The sequence below is a fragment of the Carettochelys insculpta genome, chromosome 14, assembly GCF_033958435.1.
Source record: "Carettochelys insculpta isolate YL-2023 chromosome 14, ASM3395843v1, whole genome shotgun sequence".
NCBI lineage: Eukaryota > Metazoa > Chordata > Testudines > Carettochelyidae > Carettochelys > Carettochelys insculpta.
Window position 1 is genome coordinate 23739707 of NC_134150.1, and position 23447 is coordinate 23763153.

Genomic DNA, 23447 nt, shown 5'->3' on the forward strand with positions numbered 1-23447 from the left:
TGTGGTGCCGTGAACCCCTGCGCGGTGCCAGCAGCTGGGCGAGCGCCCCGCCAGGTCCGGCGCGCGCGCCTCCCCGCAGCGCCCGTCTCCCGCCCAATCGCCTCAGCCCATCGGCGGGCAGCCTGTCAGGGCTCTCGGCGATGGATTGGCGGGGGCTGGGCCCGGGGCGCGTGCGCACAGTGCGGCGAGCGGCCCTGGCAGTTTTCTCGCGCTCAGCCCCGCTCCCGGCCCACCCGCAGCCATGGCGGACGAGGAGCTGGAAGCGCTCCGCAAGCAGCGGCTAGCGGAGCTGCAGGCTAAGCACGGGGTAAGGGTCTGGCATCGCTCGTGAACACCCCACCCCGGGTCAGCCGCCTACAGTTCCTGCCCGGCCCACCCTTCAGTCTCCCGGCCCGACAGCCCTCCCCAGGCTCTTCTCGGCCGCCCCGGTCCCGGCACCCCTGGAGGTTCCCCTCAGGCGCCTTGGTTCTCTACCCAGTGTCGCCTCTCCCCCTCCATGACAGTCTTCCTACGCGGGCCTCGCAGCTTCCCGCAGACCCCCTTGCCTCCATGCCTCCTTCCGCCCGCTTCCAGTGCCCAGGCCGCGCTCACCAGCCGCCCTTTGTTGAAGGGGGCTCCCTCAACCGTTTAAAACATGAAACTGGCTTCACGGTAATCGCATCACATACAGGAGGGCAGTGGCAATGGGTGCGTGGGAGAGACACTGGGTAGGCTGTGGGACCTGGTGTTTCCCTACCAGGCCCTTTAAAATAAAGCCTGGCTTGTTTTCAAACAGTGAAGATAGTCCCTTGTCCCTCAGCCCAGACAGCTAGTCCCATGTGCCCTGGGCCCAAAGCACTCCCACCTCACCGTATCTGTCTCCCCAGGTACCAGACAGCCCTTTACCACCTTCCCCTGCTCCCATTGTGCCTGACAGGCCTCTTCAGTTCTCTGTCCCACCCCTCATCACTTCTAACAAATACTGGCACCCTCATTCCCCTCTTCAGGAGCTCCTCCAATGGGCAGTTCCCCCACCCTGTCACCTTTTGTCCCCTTGGTTCTCCACCCAGTGCCCAAGCAGTACCTCTCTTCTCTCATCACCAACAGACGTGCTGTGGGGTTCCCCAGTGGTTTCTGAAAGGCCAGCAATTGTTTTTTTCGGAAATGTCTCATGAAGTACAAAAATAAAGGAAAGCAAACCTGTATTGCTAGATGGGTTTTAAGAAATGGTTATAAAAATTAATTCCATATCTTTGCATTGGTGAAATATTTGGCGAGGGGCTATAAATTACTGATCAAGTGATGGGATGGCCAAAGAAACTATTCATGTACAACATGCCAAACAAAGGGAAATCTGCCTAGTACTTTAATCACATGTATGATAGTAAGTGATTAGGGATGGAGCTCTTCTTCCATTCCTGGTAAATCTGTATTTTATAATTTTTCTGTGAGTAATTAATAAAATGAGAATACAATTTGTATAAAATATTGTTAAAATAGAGTAAGGTTCCTATATGGTTTACCTAATTTTGTTTTGAAAATTTGCAAACAAAGTTAAGTAAGAGAGGAAATAGGTTCTTTTTGTTTTTAAGAAAGCAACACTTTCAAAGCCCTTTCTAGTCCATTTACCAAGTTGCTGCTGCTTCTAGTCTGTTCTTAGGTTGAAAGTTTTGAACTTACTAGCAAGCATAATTTAGGCAGTGTGATGGCTGTGGCCAGTGTGGTATTGTAAAGCTTGCCCTTCTATCTTCAGGGGTCAGAGAACTAGCTTTATGCCCCAAACGTGCAACAACTGCCTTTACTGAGGCAAACCTAGTTACAGATCAGTGTCCCAGTTTTCTCTACCATGGTGAGGTGACAACCAGTTGCAGATATGCAGGATAAACAATCGTGGCTCACTCATCTTTTTATGGCAGACACTTTTTCCATTCTCGGTGTCTAAATGGTGGTCATGCAGTGTTTTTGTAGGCATATCTGTACCAGGATATTAGAAGGACAAGGTGAGTGAGGTAATATATTTTATTGCACCAACTTCTGTTGGTGAGAGGGACAAGCTTTTGAACGACGCAGAGCTCTTCTCAGGTCTGGGAAAGGTACTCAAAATATCACAGGCCTGGGAAAGAGCTTTGTGTATCTTAAAAGCTTGTTTCTCTCACCAACAGAAATGGATCCAATAAAAGATATTCTCTCACCTATTTTGCTTTTGTTAACCATAAGCAGGACAATAATTTGACTTTTTGATCTTCTTTTAAATTCAAGCAACTACGAAGATTTGACATCCTGCACTGAGTGTTTTCTAAAAGGATTATTAAAGCATTTTATGTAATTATTACCTTTCAGGACCCTTCTGGTGATCCAGCACAACAGGAAGCCAAACAGAGGTATGATGAAGTGAGCTGTAAACTGTAGTTAGCATGTTCATAATCTAAAAACAAACTACAGAAATGCAAAACAATGAATGGTTATGGTTTCTTGAAATACTAAGCTGGGTTATTTTGTTATAGAACAGCCAGTAAGTCGATTGCTAATAAGTTACCTTTGACTCCTTGCTTAAGCGAAACTTGGTAATGAGGCAACTCAAAGCAGGCTCATGAGGCACTAACATGCATATTCAGCACCTCATTAACATAATAGCAGCTGCACGAATTTCAAAGTGCAGGCTTCAAATTGCAGATTGACAGTATGGATGGGGGAAGCTTTGAAATAAGTGCCACACATCGACATTCCCTTACTTCTAGAAAACTAGATTGTCATAAGGGAATGTCAAAGTGGGGGGCTTATTTCAAAGCTGACCCCATCTACACTGTCAATCTGCGATTTGAAGTCTGTACTTCACAATTTGTGTGGCTGCCATTATGCTAATGAGGTGCTGAATATGCACATTAGCACCTTATTAGCCTGTTTCAAATGCCTCATTACCATGGCACCTCTGGTGGGAGAGTGAGAGTGTAGAAGCAGCCTGAGGTGCTTGGAATTGGGCCCTAAATTGTTTAGTATCTGCACCTGTTGGAGGGGTCTGGCTCAAATCTTTAGTTGTTTTGTCTTACACATCAGATAAACCCTATTTTCTTTATTTGTATGTGTTAATCATAACACGTGTCTGCTTGAATGAAATGACTTTTAGTCCTTAAAAATTTGTTTGGCTTTTGTTCTGATAATACAAAGTATCCAGCAGACTCGATCATTTTACAAGATGCTATGTCTAATGCGTGAAAACTTAGTTCTGCTGTATAACTGATTTTTCATTACAGGGAGGCAGAGATGAGAAATAGTATTTTAGCTCAGGTTCTGGATCAAGCAGCTCGTGCCAGATGTAAGTATCCCTGTATTTTGTCATTACATTATATACAGAAGAAAAAATAAAATGCATAGATGCTGATGCAAAAAATAAGACTAAAGCTCTGAATATCAAATAAGTAATTTTCTTTAAACTTGATCATGGATTTGCACATCCTGAAAAGCAAATCCTCAGATGTGGTAGCTTATTGTATTAGGAGCAGATATTAACAAATCTGGTACTTGTGAAGGTGCCATGTTGATAACCTTAGACTGAATTTCTCTGTTTATGGGGAGAAAATACAAAAAAGCATAGTAAACATGTGTCAACATCTCTGTGCTGCCCTATTTGTGTATCTTAACCATAATTTAGAGGCCCTTGGATCTAGGAATTAGAGAATAAATCAGGTCTCCGGCAAAACTGCATGCAAAAATGAGAGAGTCATGCTGAGTTTTTACAATACAGATACATATTGGTTAGGAAACTGAGGGTGTCTCAACTACAAACCCAGTTGATCTATATGAGGTTAACTTCTAGCCACCAAAGTAGTTATTACAGTGATGCACGTTAACACTAGCTTTCTTGGGTGAGTGCTGCACATCCTCAACAGGAGCATTTCCACTGACCGCAAAGGTGGAGTATGGCAGCTGAGTTCTTGGGGTCTTAGCTTCACTGGCAGCTCCCTGCCAAGAGCTTGGCTGCCCCAGGGGGCTCCATTCACAGTTCTTTCCCTACAAAGGACAAGGCTGTCCAGCTCCCAGCAGGTGCCACTTGGGCTTCTCACAGTACCTGGAAGCAGAGACCCAAGTCACCCTGACTTGCAGCAGGAGAGCTGGACTGTAGCTGCCCTAGTTTTCTTAACATGATATTGAGAAGATAGCTGATATAAGGGACATTCTGTCACCCTAACTACACCAACGTAAGTCTTATGCCTCTTTTGGAGGTGCAGTTATGTCAGTGTAGCAGAGCACTTCCATGGGCAGGGGAAGGCTGTAGACTTTGACATAATTAGATCATCATAAGCTGCCTTATGTCAACATGTGTAGTATAGACGAGCTGAGCGTGAGTACTAACTCATTTGTATGCCAAAGAACATCTGTATAGTGGTAATAGTTTGGTCACATCTAATATAGATTTAAATCTGTACCTATGAGTGAAAGGTATTGTTTTTCTGCCAGTTTCCCATAACCTGATTTTGAGATTTTAGATATGCAAATTAAGGCGGTGCTTGGTAGAGGAATGTGGCTTTACTATAGTGATATGTAGTATTAAATTTTGTAGCAGGGAGAAACCAGTAAGTACCTAGAGTTGTCTTGTTTTAGGTTATAGGAGAGCTGAACCCCCTAATAAAGCCTTAGAAGGAAGAGATTTGTAGAGTTTTACAGTTGTGTGAATTAAAACTCTTCCCTCGAATTCATGTTCCTTCATACCCTATCATGACTTTAGGAATGAATTGTAAAGTACCTCATTCAGCGAAGGTGGTAAAGCATAAAAATTAACATTACCTATTTTTACTGCAGTAAGTAATTTAGCACTTGTGAAGCCAGAAAAGGCAAAAGCTGTAGAGAATTACCTTATACAGATGGCAAGATTTGGACAGCTAGGTGGAAAGGTAAGCTCAATTTTATATTTCTCTAGCTCTTTTTTAATCTGGTCACTTTCAAACCAAATGTTCTTGGTGAAACAAATTACAAACAATTATACTGAAATGTGCAAAATTTTGTATTGTATGTTAAGATGTGAGTTACAGCATGCATAAAATGATTCTCAGACCCATAAGCTGTGTGCGTGCATGTGTGTAAATGCCTACTTTAAAATATGGGATTTAGCTGTCAAACTGAAGTGTTTTTTGGAGTAGACATGTGTGACGGTGACCAGGAACACTGTCTTGAAACAGAAAGAAGTCACTCTTCTTTGTGACACTGCCTCCACAGAGGCTACTGGATCAGCTAGTGTGTTTCAGAGTTATAGGTACTAGCAGATATCCCACATTAGCAGTTTCTACAAAGATGGGCTACTTTAAGCTTTACCCCAAATGTGATAACATTATATTGCATTTCCACTTTAATCAGTGTTGCAACCTTTCCAAATTACCATAAGCATACCCTACGTTAAGAACTATTGGCAAAGTACTGCAAGTGTACCCAAATCTAAAGGTCAAAGATTGGCTATAAGTCTAAGTGAATAGAATCATGTAGCTGGTCATATTATGAACTAAGCTGATATTCTTGTTTCACCATCAGCGTTCTCTCCTTTAGGCGGCCAATGGCCCCAAGAATCAACAGTGTGAAGTTATCCAGGATGGTTAGGGTTATTTGAAATTCAGTTCACTCATTCCAATTCTTTCAATAGTGCAACAAGACCAAATGCTGATTTTAGGAGAGCAGTGTTTTTCAGCCTGACTTCTAAGAGAAGCCTCTCCCAACTCTAAAAATCAGCTTTAATCAAGGCTTCTGGAGATAAGAGGACACAGGATATTTATGCTTTTTGTAAATGAAACACAGGACTTGAGGGAATTGCCCTTAATTGAGAATTGCCCAGGCCCATGACTCCTTGCAGCAGGACTACTTGAGGCAATATGGTCTGAGGACAAGTTACTGTTCATAAGTAACTCTTAAAATATCTGTCACTGGTATGGAAATGCCATTGTCTGTGAGCCATATTGTAACTTCTTACAGGAATATCTTCTAGTGGCAGCAATATATTCACGGTAATCAATGTCTTGGCAGGTGAACCACAAAGCAGTATGTATAGTCTCAATAGTCACTTGAACATATTTGCAAGTAAACAAATGGGGAAGGGATGCAAGAGTACAGCTGCACTAGAGTCAATTCTCCAAATGAATTGTGTGTGACTTTTTTATTCTTATTCTGCCTTTTTAGGTATCAGAACAAGGGTTGATAGAAATACTTGAAAAAGTGAGCCAGCAAACAGAAAAGAAAACAACCGTAAAGGTGGGCTTGTTTCAGACAATGCAGAAAAGTAGAAGGTTTGGGCTTGACAATAGTTGAACATTTAATGCTATTCAGGAGGATGCACTATGTTTCATCTGTGGAACTGATTAAAAATACAGTTGGGCTGGATCTACACTTGGCCCCAGCTTTGAAGGGGACATGTTAATGAGGGCAATAGCAGATCGTTAATAAAGTGCTGCAGTCAAGCTTGTGAAACCTAAAATTTTGGGGAGTAAAGGGACTTTGAAGTAGCGCGGGCACTTTGAAGTGCCTGCGGCTGCATGAATGCCAACACTTAGAAGTTTGATGCTTCAAAATTGCTGCTTGGGAGAATTAGCCTAATGAAGTGCTGTGTATTCACTGTAGCCTGTCTATTCATTAGTAATCGCCTGTTGCTCTGATTAACATACCCCCTTCGAAGTCGGAGGCAATTGTAAACAAGTCCTTGATGATTGCATGTTTTATTCTTCCCCTCTGGGGCACCTAGCATTGGGCACTGTCAGAAGAAAAGATAATAGAGTAGATGGGCCTTTGGTCTGACCTACTATGGCTATTAGTAGATTCTTAATTTTTTTTGTTTGTTTGTTTTTTCATTTATTTGTCAGGTTTCATTTGGATGGAAACTGGAATTGAATTAATTGCACAAAAATCAGGGTTTTTAAAGTTAAATAAAACTACCTTAAATGGGCTGGATACATACATTTTTTTAAACGTTTTTGTTAATGTGTGTTGCATTTAAGAGATTCTTTAAATGAAGTGTTTATATCTGGCCATTATGCTTCAAGATTTTAGAACTGGTAGATTTCCTACCTCACTTTTATTATTCATATTCTCTTCATCTCCTGATTGGTTTAACATTGAATTAGCTTGTCATTGAATTGAACTAGTGGAATTAACTGAAATATTTTCTCTGCACTTTAAGAGGTGTAACTGCTTTTAAAAGTTGATTCCAGATTTTTAATTCTGGTTCCATGTGCTTAGCCAGTGACTTTAACCAGTTCAGGTGATTAGCTTTCTTTAAATCTTTGGTAGCAAACATGTATTGCTCTGAATTACTTTCGTAATGATCAATAGGTTATAGTAAGTTTTTTAGCTTTTTAATGTGGGTTAATTTCAAATTTAAATTGTACTAGTTTTTAACTATGATTTATATCAGATTTTTTATCCACTCTTGAGTCGCACTAAATTAACCAACTGAGTACTCAATTATAGAAGTAGCTTTTGGCCACGTAAGATGGAAAACACTTTAGTGCTAGCTATTTTTCTTATTGTCTACATGATTGTAGATACAGAGTATCACCCTTACTTCTCCTGTAATAAGAGGCTCTGGGAAGTTGATAGGCTATTTTAACACCTAGATAAAGATTCTTTGTTCTAAATGTGTAGCAAGGCCAAAACCCAGCAGAGCCATAATAGTTGTATAGCATGGGAAATTTTACACCATAGAAATACTTCACTGGGGACTGCAGCCCCCTAACTTAGTGCTGAGTTTCAGGGGGAGTATTTGGCAGCTGGAGTTGTAGGGCCTGCAAATCACATAGGTCCACTGGTTACAAATATTTTTACAGGAAGCAAGGGGCTGAAGTAGCTACAGTTCTGTAAGTTACTACTTCCTTTTCTCCATGTTGCCATGCTGGGAGGGGAAGGACTCTAGATTTCATGTCCACAGCACCCATGTGGACTAACTTAGACAAGCATTGAGAACTTTGTCATTAGTGATTTAACTTGAGTCTTGAATCGTTGAATGTTTGCTTCTAGTTTAACAGAAGAAAAGTACTGGATTCAGATGAAGAGGATGAGGATGATTAAATGCTACTGTAATGCTAAATTGTCTGGAAAGAAGTAAAGACAACATACTGTATAGGTAAAATGAACATTCTGACAAAACATTTACATGTATTTGCTTTCCGCATACATTTTTGATAAAGGTGAAAAAAAATAAAGACGTGTGTTCTGTATTTAAAAAAAAAAGGTGGGGGCGTTTATAGCTTAACTTTTTGAAGTATTAAAGATGCCTGTGTGGTATGGATTTTCCCACCACTTCCTTAGCATGAACTTTCCTTTGTCCCACTTGCATGTAAGCTATGCTATCAGCACCTGCCACTCCATAAGTTGCTGCTACTGTATAGAGTTTGGAAGTGGGATGGGGGGGCAGCAAGAATATCTTCGGTTGCCAACAGCCAGAGCTTCTGGGAGCTGAAAGCACGTCCACTCAATGTCATCTTATTTTTTAATCAGCTACTTTATCTTCTAGTGTGTATGTTGGGGTTAGGGGGGCTATCCAAAACCTCAGTGGTCGCAGGCTGTGGCTGGGGGAATCTTTTGTTGGAGTCTGCAGAACAGCTGATGAACCAATTGGTGGGAATAGAGATGGTTCTTTGAGAAGACAGTTTACCAAATAGTTTGCTAGATGAAGTTATACACTTGGCTAAACTCGACTGTTTCTTCTGGAAACTGTCAAGTTGTCTCTGCAGAATGAGATTAAAAAGTTGAGTACTGTGGCTATTCAGTGGTGGTTGAAACGTAGTTGAATAACTAATAAAGCTCTGTACAGATAATTGGTAACTCACATTCTTATTAAATGGTTGGAGGTTATTTTTGTCAAATAAGGAAAGATAATGTATCCAAAGTCCGTAAGACTTGCATGCATAAAGTAAAACTGATCTTTTGTCTTAATTAAAAATGCAGTGTGAAAATGTGGTACAAATACTGTAACTTATTGTGTGATAAGACCCAAAGGAAAAAGAAGCAACATGGCACTGAGAGAAGAGCTGTTTTCTGCTGGGTTATTGAAGAGGAGCAGCATAAAATATTCCAACTGTAATGATTTGGAACTGATTAAAATTTTGTTTAAAAAAATGAACAGCAGTGAGTGTGTTGTAAAGACTGATCAGTATGACTAACATTGGTCACTATTTTTAACTGGCAGTCTACATTACCAACTTCAAATGGTACAGAGCTGCAGGCTACAGTGCTTAGTTATACAAAAGCGATAGCCCCATGCAACTGTTCATGTTAAAAAAAAAAAACACTTTTAGTTTTGCGAGCAATTTAATAAAAAGCCTCTGTTTAAAAAGATGCCTTTTAGGAGAACTGACTGGTTTTGCAGTACCAATGTTCACTTTTTTTCATTGTAAATAAGTCAAAGACATAAAAAGCCACTAGCCTGAATCTCTTGCATTAGCGGGGCTTTAGCTTGCAACAGTGGGTTGTACCACAGCCCAGCTGCCCCCAGCTATTCCTCTGCTCCCACCAGAGTTTAGGAACTTGCCCCTTTCAGCTCAGTGCTCCAAGCTAGACCAAAGAAGCAGGGGTGGGGGCTTGACCTGCTTTGCTACTTGATGCTCCCAGCAGGGAGCAAGGTTTGGAGCAACAGGGCTTCTACTGCCTGGCACTCAAGCAGGGTTGCAGTGCCCCTGCAGCTTCATATGGAACTCCCAGTGGGATCAGAGCACTGGGGTTTGCCCTGCTCAGCCCACCCCCGTGTTCTTGAAAGGAAAGAGTTGGGGATTTGCAAGCCCCCATGCCCTGACCTGGCCCCCCTGCTGGGAGAACTTGGGTGGTGAAGGGCAAGCCCCAGTGCTCTGATTCTGCTACCTGCTGGAGCACCAGGGGGACAGAGCAGGGCAAGCTTGGTGCTTCAACCCTGCTCTTCATTGGAGCTCCAGGCGGCAGAGCAGAGCCTTGGTGCTCCAGCGCTGTTCCTGCTGGGAGCGCTGAACAGAACAGGGCAGCCCCGGAGCACGTTCACGCTTTTTTGTCAACAGTTTGCTGATGGAATTCATTGTAGCTGCTCTGAGTTTTGTCAACAAAATCCCAGTTTGACTACAACACTCTAGTAAGTGTTATGTCCAAACTGCCCATGGTCCATCCTTAAACTGGTCTGAGCTGTGGTTTAAACTGAAGCACAGCTTGGTCACTGGAAAAAAACTACCATGTTTCTTTACAGACAGCTGTGGTGATAACATAACTTTTAGAATAGCAACTGTAGGGTCCTTTACATGAATAAGGTCTATTGTAAGTATTAGATGACGTCTAGTTTCAACAAATATATATGCACTCATTCCTGATGTGGATGTGACAAGTTTTTTTTAAAACAAATCTGCTGAAACAATTTAATATAGCCTGCATCTTACAGTTGATGTAGGCCTTTGATAGCTTCATCAACATCAGTTAATTCCCCCTTTTTACCTTATTAATCTTATAGAATAACTTTTGTTGCTAGACAAACTGGTCATTGCATAAGGCGTCATCACAGAAGTGCAATTCCTGTGATAACACTTGTAAAATATATTTTGATTCCTATTCTTTTAGCAGAAGCAATCTGTGTTATTTGAGCTACTTACACCTTTTCTGATCAAATCCCTGTCTGTGCTTCTCTTTTGCTGAGTCATCTGAAGTTAAAACATCATCAGCATCTACACTAAACACCAAGTTATTTTGGTACTGCAGCGTCATATGATCTCATGCTGGGTTATAAATTGAGAGAGATAACTGTTTCACTAGATGTTTGACACTTATCAAAGAGCAAAGTTAACATATTTCAGACCTGTCCATTTCAGCTGAAAAAAGTAGATGGGTTTTATTAAAAAAATAAAATGTCCTGGAACTTGCTCACCCTTTGTCTGTCATATATGATCATAATAGCGATGGTCATCTTCAGAGTGAAGGAATTGCTCAGGTGGGAGGTCTCCTCCCTGAAGTAGAGCAGTCTGACTTTAGAATTCACACCAGCTGTTTCAGAGCAAGAGAAGTTTGATCACAGGTTATATCTCAAATCCATTGTTTTATAGGCCATGTCTACACTAGCCCAAAATGTTGAAATGGCCATGCAAATGGCCATTTCGAAGATTACTTATGAAGCACTAAATACATATTCAGCACCTCATTAGCATGTGGGCGGTCACAGCACTTCAAAATTGCCACGCTTCGCTGCTGTGCAGCTCGTCCAGCTGGGGGTCCTTTTCGAAAGGACCCCTGGAACTTCGAAATCCCCTCCCACCTGAGCAATTCCTTCACTCTGAAGATGACCATGTTAATGAGGCGCTGAATATGTATTTCAGCATTTCATTAGTAATCTTCAAAATGGCCATTTCAAAGTGTTGGGCTAGTATAGACATAGCCATAGAGCCATTTGGCGGATGGCTGAGGTGGCAGGAACTTTCATTTGCAGTATGTATTGCTCTATAGCAAGGGATGGATTACATGGAATTTAGGATAGGTATCTTTCTGGTTTCTAGAAAATTTCACCTCAACAGATTTGTGATTGAACAAAGTTTTTGATGTTTGACTAGAACTGCGCAATGTGCCACATCATTTTAGTGCCTCGTTTTGATAACTGAAATACTGCAGTAGTTTTGAACCAATCTATCCAATGTTACCCATGCTCAGGACTGTTTACTTTGGAAGTCTCTGAGATACATTCACTTCTATATGTGAGAGTTACGACTGGTAAAATTTGAGAGACACTTTAAGGGAGCAATCACAATAGTATCCCGAAAGGGCTGAAGAGGTGAGCAATGTCCTGCAAATGAAAAAGGTAGTGACAGACATAACTTGAGCCAAAAAAATACACCTCTACTATTCATGTGTAATTGAAACTAGATTAATGTGTATCCTAGCTGAAACTTACTACAAACGGTATTGCTTCAAATACAAACACAAAAACAAACACTTTTATCAGCTGCATAGAAATAGATTTGAAGTAGGACATACTTTGTAATAAATATGGTACAGAAATTTATCAGGAGTTACATCTATTTTGCTACTAGCAAAATTAAAAAGCTTTAATTAGTTAATTTCAGATCCACTTATATTTAGCTCTAGTTTTTCCTCTCAGGGCTACAGCTACACTAGATAAAGCTGTCTACAGAAGTTACTGTCAGAAGAGATGTTCCAACAAAACTTCTGTCTATAGATTGTGTCTACACATAAAAGTGGATCAATCTTTTGACCCACTCTGTTGACAAGGGCCCCCAGACCATCTACATGGCTTTTCTGTGTGTGGATGCTCCATGAGTTTTGTCGACAAAACTCTCTAGTGTAGATGTAGCAAAAGACTAAAAGAGCAGGATTAGATGTGTATTTCCCAAAGAAGAGATTACTGAATAAACAGCATGACAAATCTTGTTGCAAAGACTAGTCCACAAAACAGGTTTATAATAAATACCTAATGAAATGCAGCTGGACTGTCAGAATGTGCTGCATTGAATTCTTACTTCCATATACCTTCTCAGTTCCATATACCTCTAACTGACTCATTATCCATCTTTATTTCTTACTGAAGCAATCCGATAGGCAATCTTTTATTTAAGTGAATGCTGGAAGTTAGACTGTAATACTGAAGTTAATTCCCACAAATCAACAGTAAAATGTACTTGAGCTGCCCCTTTAAAGAAATTTACAGTAGACCCCCGACTTACGTGGGGGTTGCATTCTCACAACCCCTGGCTAAATCAGATTTCCCACAGAACACGGGGGAGCCATGAAACTGATGAGTGCACCAGAGAGTGGAGGGGAGCCTGGAACCAGTCATCAGCCTGGCTCCCAGCTCCCTTCTGCTGGTGCCCACATCAATGTCCCTGCTCCTGTCAGGAGCAGCAGCTGAGAGCCTGACTCTCGGCTGCTGCCCCTGACAGGAGCGGGGAAACCTCTCCTGTCATGGGTAGCAGCCCAGTCACTGCTGCCCCCAAGAGGAGTGGTTTCCCTGCTCCTGGCAGGTGCCAGTCACGTTAACCTGAGACATGCACAACTTGGTTGCACATATCTCAGGGGTTTACTGTACCCCTATTTTAATCTTACATTTACAAATATAATCTTGTGCCTTCCACCTACAGTGTCCACACACTTTATAAACAAAATTTGACCATGAAACAACTCTACAGTAAGTAAGTAATTTATCCCATTTTATATAACAATATGGGATTTGCCTTATGCCACATTTGGTTATATGTACCAAAAAGCACAATCCATGTCTCCTGCTACTCCTATAATTTAAGCACAAAAGATCATACTTTTTCTCAAGTTAGGGGGAGTGGGGAAGACATAGAATACTTCTAGAAACAGGAATATCACCTTTAGATCTAACTTTTTCCTTTATATTCAGGCTTTTACATTAGTTTAAAAAGCAAAGCCGAAGCAGGGAGGAACTGTGTTAATTTGCTTAGTGGTAATATGAAAGTGTGGGAAATGGGAAAAGAAAAGGGGCCACCCAAAATTAATGTAAATATTACAAGAGATTAATTAAATCATCCTTAGGCTCTGAGTAAAATAATCAAACATTGTCACAAGAACAAAAGTGAGAACAAAGTGCCAAAAGGAGTCCATTTTTAAATAAATAATCAGTTAGAAACATTTTCAAGAAAAATGATTTTTACTGTTTTTCTTTTCCATCATCATTTGGCACAAATCCAAGGCACATTGAAAAAGTAAATGAACCCAAATATGTTAGAAAAATATGCTGGCAATCTTTATCTGAGAGGTTTTTTTTTTCAGTGATATGCACAGGCTGCACCTTTTCTCTCATTCAAAATCCATTTGAAAACAATCATATGGGAAATCCTCCAGTTTCATAGTGCCCTAAGCATATTATCAAAAAAAAAACAACCTTAGAACTGTCTATACTGCCATTTTATAAAGGAAAGCAAATGTTAACTGGATGTGACCAAGAATAAACCAAAACAATCACATTAAAAACCCTGATTTGTGATACTGACATTTCTCTTTTTAATTCACACTTAAGAACAAATTTTGAACTGAAAACATGTTAAGAAACAAGTTTCAAATCTAAATTTCCATGTAGTTACCTATGCACATCCTTTAAAATGATCATCTTTAAAAATAGGTAACATGCAGCCAGTTTCTGCAAACACTTTTCCTGCCAGATCACTTACCTAGTAGCTGTAGGCTCTGGCCATAGGCAGAAGTGTGAATGTGTGTAATTTGGTCTGATTTGCTCTAGGGAAAAAGCCACCTTTTTATGTTAAGCATTCTTCTTTCTGTACAGAAATGAGTATCTTAATGTTCATAAGTCCAAAGTAATTCTGTGTTGAGAGCATTTTACTTTAGTCCATTCTCAGTAGTACATGATCCCCTCCAGACCTCATGCAGGCAAATCTCTGCTTTGTCTGCATAGGGGCTGCAGGATACTGCTCTTCATGTTCATCTCATTTAAAAGTATTTACGTCATGTGTAGATTTTATGGATTGTTTGCACTGCTAGTTGCGACATACAGACATTACATTTATTTCTAAAATTATATTAAACATTATAGGAGTATGTAGCATTATAATAAAAATAAAGACTTTTGAATTCTTTCTGGCAATAAATATTATGTAACCAAAAAACAAAACAAAACAAAAAAATTCAAGCCATTTAAAAAAACAGGTGTGTATGGCTGGAAAATACCACTGATATAACTAATTTTTTAAGTGCTTTCATAGTGGAATGTGAAACAGTCACTTTTTCTTTCTGAATACTTTTAACATCTCAATATGTCTCAATTTTCTGAAATCAGTCACAAATTGGCTGGGTAGGGTCTTCATCATAAACGAAGAACATTCAGTCTTCAAAAGTGCAAGCGATACACGAACAGTCTGATTTTGCTAATGAGTCATCATTTTTGTGATCCATTTTTAAAAGCACAGTTTCTAAGCTTCATTTAAATCTTTAAGGTCCAGCAGGAGGATCTTGAAACTGGCACCACCTCATTCTTTAGTTTGTGGCAGCAAATCCACACTTCTTTGTTAGTGTTTTGATAGCAAGTCATCAGAGCAGTCTTTTGACAGTGAAATACTTGGATCTCTTGTGTTGGATAAATCACTTCCGTCACTGACATTCTCTGCTGAAAGTGCCACACTAACTGTGTGTCTTCGGTGCATTAGTTTTCGTCTCAGAGGAGCACCTATCACATCATCATGTTTCTCAGATTCATCTCTGCTTTCTGCATCCATCATCTTAGCTTTGCTCTGCCCCAACATCTGGTCTGTAGGTTTTAACTTGGTCTTATCAAATCTCATAATAGCTAACTGTGATGAGAAAGAAATGGAATATGTTAAAGGCACTTTATATTTCTCTGCCTATAAAAAGCCAAAAGACTACAACTTAAATATAAGCCTACAGAGTCATTCCAAGGTCTACTTTTACTATACAGTATTATCAAAAAATAATTAGGGCATATAACCAAGGATTTCAAATACTTTACAAAAAAAATTATTATGTCCATTTTTCATATGAGGAAACAAGTACAGAGATGTTAAATATTTTGCCTAAGTGATACGAAGTGTCAGCAGCAGATCTGGGAATAAAACTCAAGTTGTCTCAGTTTTAGTGCTCTGTCCACTTGACCAAAACACACCTCTAAATCAAGGGCTTATGTACTTGAAACAACCATCCTTTCTACCCTCCAGGACAACAGGGATCACCCAAATTGTCACTACTCTCAGTTGAGACCTCAGAAGGTAACTGGACTGGAGGCAGGGTCCTTGTCTGCCATAGTCTCACTGAAGTTGTTCTCAAGACAAGTCATTTACTTACCTCTATAACTGGTGTTTCTGGAGGTGTGTTGTTTATGTTCATTCCAGTGTAGGTGTGCACGTGCATGTTCAGTTGCCGGAAAAATTTTTCCCCAGCTGGTAGCCATTGGGTCAAAGTGGCGCCCCCTGGAGTTCACCAATAGAGTGACCAATACAGGCACCACCCTCCCTGCTCCCTGCTCAGTTCCTTCTTGTCGGCTACTCTGACAGTGGGGAAAGACGAGAGTGTTTTGGAATGGACATGGACAACACATCTTGAAGAACACCGCTTACAGAGGTAAGCAACTGTCTTTTCTTCTTCAAGTAATTTTTCATGTGCATTTCAATATAGGTGAATGCAAGCTGACATTAGGAGGTGGGGTCGGAGACCCAAAATGATGATATTCAAGCCCTGCCCACTGCAGCATCCTCCCTAGCATTCTGCATAATTGTGCAATGGGCTGATTATGTGTGAATGGAAAACCGGGTGGCTGCCCTACAGATTTCCTGAATAGGGACATGGGCTAGGAATGCTTCTGAAGAGTCCTGTGCCCTTGTAGAGTAAGCCCTGATCGATCAGAGGAGGAACCCTTGCTTGCTTGTAGCATTCCTTACTACAAGCCACTGCTGAGGAGGAAATCTTCTGGGACTAAAATGGGAGGCCCTTCATCCTGTTGACCACAGCAACAAAGAGCTGTTGTGACTTCCTGAATGGCTTGGTCCTGTCCATGTAAGAGGCCAAGATCTATGGACATCTAGGGTATGTAAATTCTGCTCCCTCGGGGCTCAGCATGAGGCTTAGGGTAAAAAACAGGTAGTGAAATATCCTGATTGACATGGAAAGAGGATACCACCTTCAGCAAGAAAGCCAGATGGGGTCTCAGTCTACCCTTGTCCTTGTGGAACACCATATATGGTGGGTCCACTGAGAGGGCTCTTAACTCACACACCCTCCTGGCCAATGTGATGGCCACTAAAGAGGCTGTTTGGTATCTTAGAAACAGCAAGGAGCAATAGATTACAAAGTCCGCCCCATAAGGTTGGCCAAAACTAAACTAAGGTCCCAGGAGAGTAAGGGAGCCTGCACCAGTGACCTAACCCTTTCCAAGCCCTTCACAAATCTCTTAACCACAGGATGAGAGAACACCAGTGAAACACCTGGACCAGGATGAAAGGTGGAAATAACTGCCAAGTGCACTTCAATAGAGGACAGGGACTGCCCAACTGTCTTTGGTGCCGTAAATAATCCAGAATTGAAAGAACTGTGGCCTGCAAGGGAGATAATCCCTTCTGGGACACCCAAGCCACAAACTTTTTCTACTTTGCCAAATAAGGGGTCCTCGCAGAAAATCTCCTACTATTTAAAAGTACCTTTCTCACCAAGTCTGAGCAGGAAGTCCTACGGCACACAAACCTGAAGCTTCCTTTCTGTGAGATGAAGGGACAAGAGGCTGGGGTGCTGAATCTACCCCTCCTCCTGCATCAACAGGTCCAAGAGTAATGGGAGTGTTATCAGATTGCACACTGACAGGTCCAACAAAACAGAGTACCCGTGCTGCCTGCCCATGCTGGAACCACCAAGATTACTGACGCTTGGTCTGCTCAAATTATGAGGAGGACCTTGTGGACAAGGGGAACCAGAGGAAACACAGGGGCACTCCAGTTCTGGGAAGAACAAAATGTTTGACACTTTGAATTGAGGTGCATGGCAAACAGATCCACCTGAGGATATCTCCAAACCTGGAAACTTGATTGCAGTACGTCCAGATGAATGGAGCACTCATGGTTTATGAAGAATGCCACCTTGTAATTTTCCCTGCACTTGGAAGCTGCAGGAGAATGGCTCCATTGTGCCTTTTATTCTTGTGAGGCACCAGGGATTGAGACTAATTGTCTTCAAAAAGGTTGAGCTACCAACCCTTCACTATGGTGCCAGGTTCCCTTCTCTTTTGTCAGTGTCATTGCCAAGCTCAATTCCGGTGCACTCTGCACCAAGATAGATGTGCTTGGCCCTGTGGAAGGGGTTTCTCAGGCTGAAGGGCTGCCTCTATCAACAGGACTTTAAAGTGTTGAGCCCTATCTTTCAAGGTCTTTGGCTTGAAGGTTTCACACATCAGTCAGCGGTCTTTCTGGTCACTCTTGCCCAGACAGTCCAAGCTGAGTGAATGAGGATCAATTTTTGGCATGCACTTCCCACACTCGATGCAGACTTAAGCCTGGCAACCTCGGCATGTCCCAGTGCCCAGGCCTTAAGGAAGGAGAACAACCTCCCTACTTGGGGCTAGATGATCAACACTAACCAATAGCAACAGAACTATTTGAACTCTTAACGCTTAATTAGAACTATTTACAGATACAGATCTAAGAGCTATCAGGTAACTAAGAGGATTGTTTGCACTAGCATTGAGGAGTTCCAACAACCAACACCACAGCAAGAAGGAACTTAGCAGGGGTGGGTGAGCAGTGCCTATACTGGGCACTATACCAGCACTACTCCAGGTGGCACTGCTCTGACCACACAGCTACCAGCTAGGGGAAGAAATTTCTGGCAACTGAGCACACACCTACACACACACCTACATTGGAATGCACATGAACAATCACTTGGAAAACTCTCCCTTTTAGTCACTGCATCTTTAACTATTTTAATTACCCCTTCTTAGGCCTGCTCTTTCCCATCTTGGTTATGTTACTGTTTTTCACACCCTGGTTACTTTACAGTTAAAGTAATTAAAATCACACAGGAAAGTCCAGGCAAATGAATTATATATGTTCAATAAGTAAGAATAACTAAAAATAGTCCTGATTACCGAAACCTTCCAAAAGTTTCAGAATGGGCATCTCCAAAATTTTAACTACTCTAATAATTTAGACTTCAAAGTTGTACTAAAATAATAATGCTTTAACAGACCAATGTGGCAAATGTAGAAAACAATATACAACACGTCTTGGTATGACCTACTGTCTGATGCACAACCAAAAAATCCAAAATCTCACTATTAAGTTGTTGACTTATAATAGTTAGTATTAGTTAGGAGCAATAACATATTGAGCATCTTCATCTGAGTATCTCAATGTGCTTTACAACACCTCAGAACTTCTGAAGCAGAAAAGTATTCTTCCATTTTACAGGTGGGGAAACAAAGGTGGATGGCTTCAGCCTTGCCCAAAGGCACAAAAGAAATCCGTGGCAGAGCTGGGAATGCAAGGCAGGAGTTCCAACACCCAGTTTGCTGCCTTAATTATTTGGAAACAGTCCCTCCCTAACAATGGGCACCTTAGTGCTTATAAGAGCCATCTTGCTCCCAACACCAAAGACACCACCTCGACAATCCTTTCCAGGATTCTCAATCAATCTACTTAAAAAAAAATCCCTAAAAAACCCAATAATGTCAATTGAATTTCCATTTGACTACAGCTCTTTCGTCAAATGCCCTGGCCCTCTAAAGCTTGGTGTATATCCCAGATTGCTCTGGGCATGACATGGACAACAGACAGATGGATCCTGCAGCCGGGGACTAAACAGGAAGAAATTTAAGGACTGGCATGAGGACTTCATAAGTGTAGAAGCAAATAAAAGTGCATTACAAAGAATTCAAACATTTCTCCTACCTGATGCAATAATTCGTCATCAAAATTAGGGACACTTTTATCTCTTGTTATTGTTCTCCGTAAATACTTTGATCTAAAAATATATATTTGAAAGCATTAGAACTAACTACAGAGCAACATACCTTTAGTTGCAGTCTCTCTGCAACATCATCTTGTAGTGTCATCAGCCACAAGATGGCAACATTTCAATAACGTACAAAGATCTGGTATCTGAACTGTGTTCATATTAAAAAACACACAAAAAATCCATATTCGGTACATTAAAAACAACAGTTTTCAAATATCTCAGTGAAACACTGCTTGGAGGACATTTTCAGAGCAGTTTAGATGATTTTGCTAAACATTAAAATTAATGAGGAATGTGTTGTATTATCCTTTACGCTACTTTGAATAAGCCAGCCAAAGCTGATTTTATCTGGAGTATGCAATATGCTTGTTCTTTATTTAAAAAGTTATGTTTTTTATTTGTTGGGAAATAATGTCAGTGGTATTTCCAAGGAGGTTTCTATGCTTACTTGTTAAATCTGTTGATTGATTGTACGAGTTCAAGTCGTCGGCTGATAGGATCATCTGCTGTCTCAGGAAGTTTAACATTTACTACCAGTTCAAAAAAAAAGGCGGGGGGGAGAGAAGGGAGGTGAGAAATTGAATTTCAACTCATATTTTAGAATCAAGTGAGAACAACTTTGAATGAAAAAGTGATATCTGCTTAACTTAATTTTTAAAATCACATTAAAAAGTATACTAGAAATCATCTGCACAAGTCACATTTTCTTCTTACTGGACACTGTAAGCCATTTTAAGTTGCAAAAATAAAAAACATTGCCCTGATCAGATAAGCATGACCGTCCCAGCCTCATAAGAGCATTTTGTTAAACTATGTGAAAACAGTTCTGGAATTCAAGGACTTCAGTTCAAATGTTCCAAGTTTGACTCAGCTGATGAAGAACTGCCACAAAATTCCAAAATGCCACATGTGCTATTCTGATTTATTGTGTCATGGCCTTCTTGCTGTTCTATGAAATTTTCATCATAATTCCTGAAAGTAGCATTTCTATCTCTCACATCAGGACAATTCTCTCTTGTGTTAAGGTACAAAATGGTCATGTCTGCACTTAGAGAAAACTTTGAAATGGCCATGCTAATGGCCATTTGGAAGAATACTAATGAGACGTTAAAATGCATATTCAGCACCTCATTAGCATACTGTGGGCTGCAGCACTTTGAAATTGCCACTTTTTGCTCCCGTGCAGCTTGTCCAGACGAGGGTCCTTTTCGAAAGGACCCCACCAGCTTCGAAATCCCCTTATGCATTTCAGGACCTCATAAGTATTCTTTGAAATGGCCATTAGGATGGCCATCATTTCGAAGTTTTCTCTAAGTGTAGACGTAGCAAATATCTACCATCTTCCTTAATAAAAAGATGTCATAAAATGGCTATAATCATTTGTAAGAGCTCACCTAAGTTTGCAGGTTGGCCAAAGTTTTTAAGTAGTGACTCAGCTTCATTTAATTATTGTCGTCATCAGACCTACTGCCTGATCTGAAATCCCACTGTTAAGTAAAGCATTGGTGTAACGCAGTTGAACTCATGGCATGTTAAGAGGCTGCTCTTAGTAACACATTCTACCTTCAAAAATGTGCTCTTGGGCTGGTGACCACTGTCACGAAAACAAAGTTCCCAAGACAGGTAAGCAAGGGCATTATGTACCATAGATTCTAGTTAGCTCCCAACATTGTTTTAAGCACCCACTAAAACAGAAGAGACATTTAACAGTTGTGGTGCTTCTACTGACACATTTTCCCACCTGTTAAATGTCTCTTCAGTGTTAGTGCATGTGAAAGAAACTCACTCCCCAGAAAAGACTATGAAAGTTACATAAGTAACATCAAATGCACAAGGTAAACTTAACAGCCAAATTACTTTCCCTCCTCCAATCTTTTTAGTTGTAGTAAGCTGAGGTGTTGTATGTAATAAACAGTATGTGACACAGCTGATTCTTCCTTAAAGTTACAGTATGTATGAAATAAATCATAAAGAATATCTGATCTAACACAAATTCATCCCCAAATCTCTTCTATTTGTACTAGTAAACTTGTGATGCATACCTTTTTTCCTGATCTTGACAGTAACATGCTGATAGTCTGTTTCTTCTCCCTCTGCTGATGTTGATGCATTGCTTGGTGCAGTTTGTAACAACTTCATGATATTTGAATTCTTAACAAGAGTTTCAGTTTTCACCATTATTAAAACAAAGAAAACATCAATACACATTAGGGTTCCAACAGTCAATTGAAATAAGTGCTGGTTTATCATTTTCAGATAAAATGACTACCAATGAACAGCATGATATGCACCTTTATGAATGCAAACCTACATTTACATGAATATTTTAATATCAGGTTTAAATAGAAGGAGAAATTCACCCAGTGTCCCACAATCTCTTTTATTCCAAACTGGAGAGCTAACAGTTGGTGTTACCCATAAGTGTCCTCCCATTAAGATATTTCAAATTTGGAAAATATGAAAGTTACCAATTCTACAGACTGCTGCTTTAAACTGGGTAATTTATGGGTTCATCTAATTTAGGAATAAATAATAGAAGTAATAAGAGCCAGGCAGCAGTGCCCTTTAGGGCTATACCACTTGCCTAAGGGGATCTTATACAGCACAAAGCTGAAAGCAGAGTGACCATCACATTGCAATAATCCCATTTAATTTAATATTTTGGAGCATTTATTCCTATTTCTCAGTGGAGAAGTTAGAGCTGCACATTTAACTGAACATTATTTAAGTGGGATTCCCATCACTCACAGTCAATTAGAAAATTCCAATATTCTCCCAGTTTCTAAAGCATTACCTAAGCAATAATTAGAGGAACAGCCTAGTAAATTCCCAGAGTGCTCTGGTCCATTGGAAGTAACAGAGCCTTCAGCACCTCCCCCGAGGCCAGAACCTAAGATCAAAGAGACACTAAACCATTAAAGCCCTCACATAGGCTACGGCTACACAGCAGCCTTATTTCGAAATCACCTATTCCGGAATAGCTATTTCGAAATAAGGTTGCTACTCACAAAAACAGTCTGCACACACATCGCCTATTTTGAAATAGACGCTGTTAAAACAGACTAGCTTATTTCAAAATATGTACTACCCCAAGTCTTAAAAGCACCTATTTCAAATAGTTATTTTGAAATAGGCACTATTCTGCCTGCAGTGAAGTTTACCAAATTTCAAAATAACACACCTCCTATTTTGAATTTATTTTGAAATAGCACGTGCATAGTGTAGAAGACAGCAAAGTTATTTTTAAATGGCTGTTATCTCAAAATAACTGGACTGTGGGGCTGTAGCCCTAGAGAGGCAATAGGGGCAGGGCAGCAGGTGGCTCAGGGACAAGAGAGAGAAGCTTCAGCAGAACTTTGCTGTTCCCAGAACACACACAGTCAAGCTAAGCAGGGCTTCCCAGAATTGGTAAGGAAAGGATAGAGTTTAGGTGAGAACAGATGCATACAGACTTTTAGTTTTTTAACCCTTTTATTTTTGCGTGTGCTTTTGGTAAATAAAAAATACATTTGTTCTGAAGAAGTCGTTTTGGGATCACTTTAACTGGCCACTGGTCATAGGCTCCCACAGGAAAGACTGTTGCAGGTGCCCAATACAATTAGGCCTATTGTATTTACCGACACTAACACAGGGCACAGAAATCTAGAGATCCAAGTGACTGGGTAACAGTGAAGAGAAGGAAGCCAAGCTAGGGGTATGTACTCAAGAGGGAGTATAAAACATTGTTGTCCCTACATGCATCTGATGAAGTAGGTTTTGCCCACAAATATGCTCAAATAAATCTATTAATCTAGCAGGTGCCACAGGATTTCCTGTTGGTTTTGCAGATAAAAACTAACATGGCTACCCCTCTGATAATCGTTCTCCCTGACAATGGATTATGGAAATATATGACAGGAGAAAAAAAACACTCTGAAGAGCTGTATTCCTTTGAACAATCTGCCTCACTATCATCTGTAGCAGAAAGCATCCAGCTTCCCTCAATGGACTTCTTTCCTCCCCTTCTGCTATTCCAAGCCTGAATTATCATCTAAAGTTTACATCTG

The 23447-nt window shown here is 40.7% G+C and overlaps 2 protein-coding genes across 6 annotated transcripts in view; one reads left to right on the forward strand and one right to left on the reverse strand.

The window, feature by feature from the left end:
• Nucleotides 1-175: 175 nt before the first annotated feature.
• On the forward strand, nt 176-13815 carry PDCD5 (programmed cell death 5). 2 transcript variants are annotated; one of them, XR_012647438.1, is made up of 7 exons: nt 176-307; nt 2320-2360; nt 3231-3292; nt 4777-4868; nt 6139-6210; nt 7969-8074; nt 8899-13815. XR_012647438.1 is itself a non-coding variant. In XM_075008494.1 (6 exons), the coding sequence occupies exons 1-6, from the start codon at nt 242-244 to the stop codon at nt 8017-8019; spliced, it is 384 nt and encodes a 127-aa protein (XP_074864595.1). In that variant the 5' UTR covers nt 176-241; the 3' UTR covers nt 8020-13815. The 2 variants fall into 2 exon arrangements, 1 of the variants encoding a protein (XP_074864595.1); XM_075008494.1 differs by having other exon boundaries at nt 7969-13815.
• A 150-nt stretch (nt 13816-13965) lies between these two features.
• The window catches only part of ANKRD27 (ankyrin repeat domain 27), a 76317-nt gene continuing 66835 nt past the window's right edge, over nt 13966-23447 (reverse strand). For all 4 annotated transcript variants that reach the window (XM_075008492.1, XM_075008493.1, XM_075008490.1 and 1 more), the window contains 4 exons: nt 21444-21552; nt 19850-19931; nt 19335-19407; nt 13966-15236 (listed from right to left, as the gene is read on the reverse strand). In XM_075008492.1, the coding sequence (XP_074864593.1) occupies nt 14955-15236; nt 19335-19407; nt 19850-19931; nt 21444-21552 (546 nt within the window). In that variant the 3' untranslated portion in view covers nt 13966-14954. The remainder of the gene's footprint in view (nt 15237-19334; nt 19408-19849; nt 19932-21443; nt 21553-23447) is intronic.